Genomic DNA, 10,000 nt, shown 5'->3' with positions numbered 1-10,000 from the left:
GTCCTAACCTTCCCAGAATAGGGGAATTCCCTGCAGTCTCTACCTAGCTGCTAACACACACGGAGTGATGCGATGGTGCCAAAACACCAAGACAGAAAATTGCAATGGCTGCGTACCTGGAAGACCCGCAATGGCCCGCTCCATGTGCAGCCTTCCTTGCGATTACGACAGTATACCGGTACTGCTTGTACCTCACGCTCAGCGAATGTGTCCTTGAAGCCCTGTCACGCCAATACGATGCAAACAAACACACACAAACATACACAAACACACACACACCATTGACCATTTGTCGCCCATCGCCCGATGCTACAGCAGGAGCCATATGAACTTGTGCTGGGACTGCACCATTCAACAGCTTGCAAGGCACACACAAACACACACACATAAACACACACACACACACACACACACACACACACACACACACACACAAACACTCAGTGAAGTCAAGACAATGACAGCTCATATCAACATAGTCAAAGGGACTTGTCCTGAAAAACTGCAACAGTGATACGGTTACAGAGACAAGCAATAGAAACAACAAGAAGCATAAAGTGAAAAGACACACTCCACTCTATACACAGTGCTAATGGGTGATCGTGTGCTGCCACAACCAAACATGCACCAGGAACAAGGACCTTGGTCTTGGGTTTTGTGAAAGCCTTTTCTACGCTTCTCCCCACAAGTAGAGTGAAACCTGGTTAGGAAGAACCGACTGATAAGACAAATGTTTGCCTAAGAAGAACTAGTATTCGTAACTGTATTGGATAAAACCCTGTGTATTCACTGGGTGAAACATATGGATAAGAAGAACTCCCGTTATTACGAACAAATATCATCGGTCCCTTGATGTTCGTCCTAAAGAGGTACGTAGATGTGCAGTAAACGGGAGCTACAATCATGGCCAGCAATCGAGGACATCTGAGAGTTGTAATTTTTGTACTCCTCCGAGGTGTGATTTTTGGCGTGCTGGGCCAAGCACAAGGAAGCCATCTGCAAAAAAACTGCAGAAAATGGTTGTTGTTTCATCCTTTGGTGTAATCTTTGTTTCTAGTCGAAGCTAGTTGCTGTTTGGAGCAGAAACGCTGAAATTGACTATTTTCTGCATGTACTCATACATGTACTCATGTACTCAGGCATGCAGTCTCACTCGTATTTTAGCTCTTTTTCTGGAATGGATGCTGCTCTGCGCCCCTTGGTGAACCTTTCCTGCGCTCGTGGAGCAGCTGAAAAGGACCACTGGTATGTCTGGTTCATGGTTTGAAAGTGGAGAGTCGACTTTTGTGCCTTGAAAAAGGAGTAGAGAGCGATAAAGGTACGTCTGTGGCTTATTTTTGAGTGCTCCTCGTACATTTTTGATCGTGATAGAAATTCTCAGACCAAAGTCAGACCAAAGTCAGCGCGATGATGGCCGTACAGTTTTCTTGTGGATTTTTTAGTTGTTTCATCTCGTATCTATGTCAGTATCGTGATGGTGAAGTGGAGAGGGTGATTTTCTTCCTCTAGGCTTCGTTCGGCCGACTTTGCTTCGTCCTCGTTGAAAAGTGATCCTGAAAAAAAGGTCGATTCGCAAAATTATGTTTATTTTGAATGTACGTGGTGACATGCGATTGCTGGCTATGGCTTGCCAAAAAACATCCGGTCAATGCTGCACATGGTAGTCGACTACCGTAATCTCGGATTTTTTCGGCAATCACTGTATGATAAACATATCACTAAATACCATTACAAAGGCCATGCAATGTCATTACTTAAAGTCTTTGAGGGAATGGAAAGGAAACAGTCTGAGGACAGCATGTACAGTCCCCAGCAGGACTTGACGTGCAGCGTGACCAGTTGGGACTGCTTTCACGGTCTCCCTAGTGGCGTGAGATCGTGTACCGCAGTGACCCAGCGTGACCTCGTACCCAGACCAATAAGAACCAGGTCACATACCTCATTCTCCAATGTCTCGTCACAGAGTGGACACTTTGGAGGAACTTTGCTGTGAGCAGATCAACACAGGGAAAACACCAATAGAAACAAACAAGTTAATCTCATTTAGAATAGATACGAGTATTCTCGCTGCTACAGTACTGCCGGGCGCCGAAGAACGACCAGGCTAGAATTTCACCAAGCACACACACAGCATGCCAATGTATACACAGCATTACAGTACACCGCTGCATGGACTGGCAAGGACTGGCATGGACTGGCATGGACTGGCATGGACTGGCATGGACTGGCATGGACTGGCAAGGACTGGCATGGACTTGGCCTGGTTGAGCACTCTTGCTGGCTCATGTGTTGAAGCTACCTGCTGCCCTGGTGCAACTCTTGCTGTGTTCCCCCCCCCCCAGTTAAAATGCAAACACGGACCCCCAGAGTTGCTACATGATACATGTACATTTGCAAATCAATTGAAATAATAATGTATTCGTCGAGCGTGACGCACACACGATTATAATGCATACCATTTTGACCAACACTCTCGCCTTTCAAGTTATAGTCGGAGACTTTTTACGCGTGTTGAACTGCGCCGAAACCCACGGTCAACTGGGTACTCACAGCTCGAGTGAGGATAACAAGGATGCAGTTTACAGGGTTATGGGTCGTTACATGCCCGATTGGTTGAGAGACTCACCTCCTCTCCCCTGGCTCACTTGTGAGGTCTGCATTCGCCACTAAGGTGTAAAGGCATAGTGGTGGCCTGCGGAAGCGAAGGCTATAGCTTGTGTGTTTCTGAACATTCAAGTGATGCTAACGCGGATCCCGCGAATATTAGTCGGAGAATACTGGGCAGCCGGGGTTCAAAAGTGACACGTGTGAAACACACACAGATACTGACTATCGACACAGATACTGACTATCGACACACTAAACCAACAACTGGTGTACAGTTCGTGCAAACGGCCCAGGTCGGGTCAGAAACCTCAACCAGTTTGAAATCAAGCTCTTCGTTTCGTACTGCGCAGTTTGTAGCCTGAAACAAAAGCTCATCTAACATGCGCACCATACTCTAGTAGGGCTGCAGCGGCTACCGTTTTTGAGGTTATCGGTTAACCGGAATCCTAACGGCTAACCAAACTGCTATAACCTATAGGAGATAGTATAGTGGACATGTTACATGTTACATTCTATTGTGCAAACTGGACCCAGATCCCTGCCGACCAGATCACTTCCATCGGACAGATGCAATCGAATGTGCACAACTGATACCGGCAATCCGCTTCAAGACCTTAGCAACCGCTTTGCTACAGCTGATCTCGTACTATTCCGTGGTATACGTACGCCTTATCTAGTGTATGCATATTTGGAGTTTTGAGTGGATACGGTGCAAATGAATCCGTCGAATCCGGCTCTCTGGGGTGGGTTGACTGAATCCGAATCCGTGAGCCCGGGATCCGGATTCATACAATCGAACATGTACGAATTTGGCGAATCCAGATCCGGGGCCCGAGGATTTGCACAATCGAACATGCCCTAATTTACTGTGTGTCAAAGAGCAGGCTAACTCAGTAACTGTACAGTGGGCACCAATAACTATTGCTCATTATTCACTGATACACACAGGCCAGAACAACACTATTCTTGAACCACATTGGGTAGTGACAACGACATTAATTAACCCTGACCGATTTCTCAAGGTTTCCTTGCCACAGACTGCACAGATAACTAAACATCTCGAACTACAGTCAGACCTTGCATAACCGCACACATCCGTATCCCAGACGAAAATCCTGATAGGCGAGGGAACCGGATAATCGAACACACATACTGGATGTGTTCATGGCATATGCTGTAAATCGGTAACCAACGATTTTCTTCCGGATGGCGAAGGATCCGGATAAACGAGGCCTGGATAAGCGAGGTCTGACTGCACAGCTCTTCTCCAGCTTACCTGAGTATGATGTTGGAGCAAGGTCGGCAGAATCTATCGCCACAGCTCAGCTGCATTGGTTGGTTGAGAATGAACTTGCAGTAGGTGCACTTGTAGCGCTCATCCAGTTTGTTAACGGTTTCCAGATCATGTCCTGGAATGCGTGTGATGTGTACACACATGAGTATAGAGCACACAGAGAAAACAAGACAAAGAGAGAGAGAGAGAGAGAGAGAGAGAGAGAGAGAGAGAGAGAGAGAGAGAGAAAGAGAGAGAGAGAGCGAGAGAGAGAGCAACATGTGATTCGGTGCAACGTGCTACATTGGTTATCTAGTCATTGCCATCACCTGCCATTAGCATCACCTAGCAACAGTATCACCTAGCAACAGTATCACCTAGGAACAATATCACCTAGCAACAGTATTATAGTATCCCTGCCTGGCTAGTACTGAACTTTACCTGACGTATATTTAGTGTATCCCCGTACGTTAGCGTACGGGGTCTGTTGCATAAAAGCTGCTGCGCATTTCTGTTTTCATGAGAATTTATAACAACGACAGAGCAGAACTAGAAGAGCTGTTCAACCTCCAGGTGTGTACCGGAGAAAGTTCTTTCTATTTGCCGCTGCTTCTCTTACTTACACTATAATCCAGGTGTGTACCTGAAGTTCGATTAAAAGTTAATTCGTGCACCGTGCCTCCACTCGGCTACCACTACAGTATCACCTAGCAACAGTATCACCTAGCAACAGTCTCACCGTACATTAACATGCAATTCTCATACATCTGTCATGTGCAGAATTGCAACTGGGAGTGGGAATCGTGGCTTTTACGTAACCAGCTGCGTCCATATATGTGAGGCATGCTATTATGACACTACAGGTTATGGAAGATGTTGCACGGCATTACAAATTTGGAAGATGTTGTACAGCATTACAAATTTAGAAGATGTTGCAGGATATTCTTACCTCTTTTTGCATGGTCCGTTGAAGATATACTTGGACTGGGTGAACGAGTAGCGATCTTCTGCTTCAATGTCGACATGGAGGCCATTGACACCTACTGTGCACACACACAACACAGCATTCACACAACAAACAAACACAACACGACATTCACATTATGTATGGTGGAGAGAGAGAGAGAGAGACAGAGAGAGAGTGTGTGAGAGAAAGAGAGAGAGAGAGAGAGAGAGAGAGAGATAGAGAGGGAGAGAGAAAGAGAGAGAGAGACGAGACAGTTGTGTTGACTCAGAGCAGCTGCCAGGAAGCCTTCCATGGCTTGGGCAAAAAAGAACAAGTTTTCAAAATCGTTCCAGAGCTGGTGGAGATGGGCCTGTCGCATTTTCTGTCCCCGGGGAAAATCGCGGAAAAAAATCGCAACACGCGGCAAAAAACGCGGCATATGGCATAATTTGCGGTGAATTTGCGGTAAATATGCGGTAAATATGCGGTGAATATTATTGATATCATCTCGCGGCGGCAAGTTTCCAGTTCATATGAGGCAATTTTCAGTATGTAGTGAAATCAATCAGTTACAAGTCTCTGGTGTAAGCGCTCGTAATATTTGAGTACAAAGCCGCCACCGGATGAGACTTTGCTGACCGAACAGTGCACTGTGTGTACACGTAGTGAAACAGAAAAGTTCCAAAACGCGGGGAAAATCGCGGAAAACGCGGTCTTTTAAAAAATCCCAAAAAACGCGGAAAAAACGCGGCCGCAGAATCGGGATTTTCCCCGGGGATAGATTTTGTATACTTTTCAAAGCGTGACCCGTTCACCACAATCTCGGGGTGAACGCCGCAGATGAGCACGGCGCCGCAGATGAGCACGGCGCCGCTTCCTTCAGATGAGCACGGCGCCGCTTCCTTGAAAAGCTCTATACGTAAGTACAGCCTACTCTCCATACGTCGCGCACCCATGCACCCGATCTTGAAGACAACACTGCGTGACTCATCGCCAATGCAGGACTTACACCATTGCATACGTATACAAAAGTATATGCCGTCGTCCAAATTGCAAGAGTGCACGACTTAGCGCTAGTAGACTGTAAGTTTAGAGTAAAGAAAAAACGACCAAGAAATTACAAGCTACGCTAAAATAGGGAGGTTTAGTCCCACGTAACGGATACGGGAACGCGGGTGATACACGTAAAGTTCATGCAATGGACCCACGTTCGCAATGTTGTCTTTAGTCACACGGAACAAACAAAATCATGAAGCGAAAGGCCCAAGCTTGGTCCAAGGCGAAGCTTCGAAGCTCATAGGATATTTTGATTTCGTGCTTCGGAAGCTTCGGAAGCTGAGCACCCTCACAGCTTGCACAATGCGCTTCATTCTGATTTTCACCCACGTTCTGGCGGAACTTGGGTGAGCCTCCATACACTGTATGTCGTGAATCAGAAAACGTCTGTACGTGGGTCACTGAGAATCACGTGGTACACACACGTAAAGTACACACGGATTACGTGGGATTAAACCTCCCTAATGTCCACTAACACCACCAGTTACTATACAATCAGCTCATGTGATAACATTGCACGAAACTGACAGACGGTTTCTTGGTCCTTTTTTCTTTACTATAAATTTATCCTTGGCTCTCCATCCGAGTCCAGACTGTACGTTACTTTGTTTTATTTATTTTTACTAAAAGTCATGTGGTGCACGCAGTGAATACATGCTGCAGTTATGGTGGTGGGGGTACTGACCTGCCTATCAATACTACGTTGAGACCATCACTGAATCAACCCACTCACGCTAGAATACTTGGCGTGCATAAGATAAGATAATCCACTGCCTCCCTATAATGCCATAACCTCCATAGTTGCAGGACAGCTGGAAGCAGTTTTTCATTGGTCCAGTGGTATAGTGGCCTTTCATACCTTGTGTATAGACATGGTGCATACACATGTATAGACATGGTGCATACCCATGATTGTATCGATATGGTGCATACACATGATTGTATGGATATGGTGCATACACATGATTGTATCGATATGGTACATACACATGATTGTATGGATATGGTGCATACACATGATTGTATGGATATGGTGCATACACATGATTGTATGGATATGGTGGATACACATGATTGTATGGATATGGTGCATACACATGATTGTATGGATATGGTGGATACACATGATTGTATGGATATGGTGCATACACATGATTGTATGGATATGGTGCATACACATGATTGTATCGATATGGTGCATACACATGATTGTATGGATATGGTGCATACACATGATTGTATGGATATGGTGCATACACATGATTGTATGGATATGGTGCATACACATGATTGTATGGATATGGTGCATACACATGATTGTATGGATATGGTGCATACACATGATTGTATGGATATGGTGCATACACATGATTGTATGGATATGGTGCATACACATGACCTCCACGGTAGTGACACGTGGTGGTCCGGTGATAACCAGACCACCCGGAACGGGTCTGGCGGGTCTGAGCTGGGGGTGACAGTGGCAACAGTGGCACACCACCCTGATGGTGACAATGGCAACAGTGGCACACCAACCTGATGATGACAATGGCAACAGTGGCACACCACCCTGATGATGACAATGGCAACAGTGGCACACCACCCTGATGATGACAATGGCAACAGTGGCACACCGACCTGATGATGACAATGGCAACAGTGGCACACCACCCTGATGATGACAATGGCAACAGTGGCACACCACCCTGATGATGACAATGGCAACAATTGCATACCACCCTAATGTACTGCACATGTGGAGCAGTGAACCGGCCTATCCATTCACACTGCCACTACCAGCCGAGGAGTTATTCATTGGTTCGTTCATAGCATAGTCGTCACTAGTTAAAACGCTGTGCATGATATGGCAGGTGCACACATGACCTCCTCAGCGGTGGGCACGCGTTAAGGTTGAATGGCCTGACCAACGGGACTGGTTTCGCCCCGCCGGTCCTGCAGTACACAATTACTAGGGTCAGGCATCCCTCCCTCCCCCCTCCCCCCTCCTCCCTCCGTCCGTCTCTCTCTCTCCCCCCCCCCCCCTCCCTCTCTCTCTCTCTATTGGACACCCGGAATACGCTGCACAGTACCATCTGGAGCATTAGACACCCTTAACAAAAACCGTTATGTTGTACCGGTATTACCGTAAGGGGAAAAATACCGAGATTCGGGATCGACCTTTAGCAAGATGCACGCTAATTTTAGTACACTGTTGCCATGAGAATAGCTTTTATTTCGCGCGGTACAACCGTTCATGGCACCATATACGCGATACAAGGTGAAATGCGTACGGACCATGCAGTATTTGGCCAAAAAACGTACCGTTTGTCACAACGATAAATCAGCCTCTTAACGTTTTTACGTTGCAACTTCAACGCTTTATGGGTGATCAAGGTACGAGTACCGTAAAAAAATACCGTTGTTTGCGAATAGGCGATTCAGACTACGGCCAACTGTGACCACGTTTCTACGACTCAGGCGTGTTTGTTTGAGCAGCGATTGTGCATAATCATTTGAAACATGACTGCATCACCATGGAAATTAAAGTTCAGACGTTATTTTGGCCGTAGTCTGAATCGCCTATGGGTGTTTGTTTGTAATTATTTACTGGTACTACTCCTGCATGCAGCAGCAGCACAACCTTTTCCAAACCGTGGACACTCAACTGGCTCAAGCCGTACGCTGCCAAGCTGAATTTTCAGGTCACCGTCACACTGATAAGTTATAATTACAAACACGATACAGTCAGGACTGTGTGATTGTGGTGCTACTTGCCTGATTTCTACGCCGTTTTCCTAGCGCCGCTGGCCTGTCGCTAAGCTTGAATGTACTGGGCCAATGCTGTTCCCCTGTTGGTCCGTTTGTAGGTAGGCACGCTGCTAACCGTTTCTAACCTCTCTTCTATCTCTCTCTCTTTTCGGTGGTATTCACCTACCAGGATCGACCTCTTCAGAAGATTCGTTTCCTGCTTCTTATCAGCGTATCACTGATGTTCATCCCCTTCAAATATTCGGAATGCAACTGCTCGCCTGGTGGCAGTGCACTACACGACTAGTTCTGTATGCAGGGCTAGGGACGCAGCGTCAGGATACCTGCAGTTACTAACAGAGTCAGTAACACTAACAGTCAGCAGCAGGCTTCAGTGCCGAGGAACAACCATCTGTTAGCCAGCTTGTCGACTTCACGGGAATAATTTGGCCCAGTGTCAGTGAATCTAGCTAGCCGATCCCGCTCAACATGACTGTGGCCTGTGCAGTGACCGGTCGACCAGGTGGTGGCTGGTGACTGACTGTGTGCATGATTGTGTTGCAACCAGCACTTGCACTGCAGTCTAATGCAGAGTGCAGTTACAGTGCTGGCAACTGAAATCCGGCCACCTGGGCGGCGCGTCGCGTCGCCCAGGGGGCCGGATTTCAGTTGCCAGCACTGTATATGTAGTAACACTAACAGTCTACGTCTGGCGGTTTCAGAGGCAGCTGTTTAGAAAAATTAATTTTAAATTATTTTTATTACAATCATGACTGTAATACTATGTTAGTATTGTAGTCTACCAAAAGGGCTTGAAAGAGCTACGTCACAGCATAGCAACAATTTCAAAAATTCAAAAATTGGATCCACTTGGATCCAGTTTTTGTATGGATCCAAGCACATTTCAACCCGTCTTACTCCATGTACTCACAGCAAGGTGATGTTGCCAGTGAAACTGACTGATTTGGCTTCTGGGGGCGGGGTTACAACTGGTGGCGAAGCAAAAGTCACCCCTGCATACGACATAAGTGGGTTGCTATGCACCCACATACTGAGGCAACAGCAAAGTCACACCTTAGTGGATCCAAAATAGAAATCTGATGTCAACTTACTACTCCCTGACCGTTTTCGACGTCATCACTTTCAAGCCCTGTAGATCTACCATGTCATGCCACTCATGGTCTACTGCCACAGTGCCAGCATGCAGCGAGCTAGCTGTAGCTGTAGCCGGCTACAGAGTACAGTCTACAGAGTCAGTGACTGTGTATCACTGTATCCATGGTATCAGTGGCAGACTGGCATGGCAGTGCATCACTAGCGCATACTACACACTCAACAGTCCAGACTGTGAGTGTGACTCACTACACTCT

General features: G+C 46.7%; 1 protein-coding gene across 2 annotated transcripts in view; it reads right to left on the bottom strand.

The window, feature by feature from the left end:
• The window catches only part of LOC135813176 (TNF receptor-associated factor 3-like), a 32,026-nt gene extending 23,032 nt beyond the window's left edge, over positions 1-8,994 (bottom strand). The window contains exons 1-5 of one of the 2 annotated variants that reach the window (XM_065326390.1): positions 8,658-8,994; positions 4,830-4,923; positions 3,884-4,016; positions 1,939-1,987; positions 117-221 (exon numbers count right to left, since the gene is read on the bottom strand). In XM_065326390.1, coding sequence (XP_065182462.1) covers positions 117-221; positions 1,939-1,987; positions 3,884-4,016; positions 4,830-4,914 — 372 coding nt within the window. In that variant the 5' untranslated portion in view covers positions 4,915-4,923; positions 8,658-8,994. The remainder of the gene's footprint in view (positions 1-116; positions 222-1,938; positions 1,988-3,883; positions 4,017-4,829; positions 4,924-8,657) is intronic. The other variant, XM_065326391.1, reaches the window with a different exon arrangement.
• Between the last annotated feature and the right edge of the window lie 1,006 nt (positions 8,995-10,000).

The sequence above is a fragment of the Sycon ciliatum genome, chromosome 3, assembly GCF_964019385.1.
Source record: "Sycon ciliatum chromosome 3, ocSycCili1.1, whole genome shotgun sequence".
NCBI lineage: Eukaryota > Metazoa > Porifera > Calcarea > Leucosolenida > Sycettidae > Sycon > Sycon ciliatum.
The sequence above is the reverse complement of the archived record's forward strand: the minus strand, read 5'-3'. Positions and strand labels throughout refer to the sequence as shown.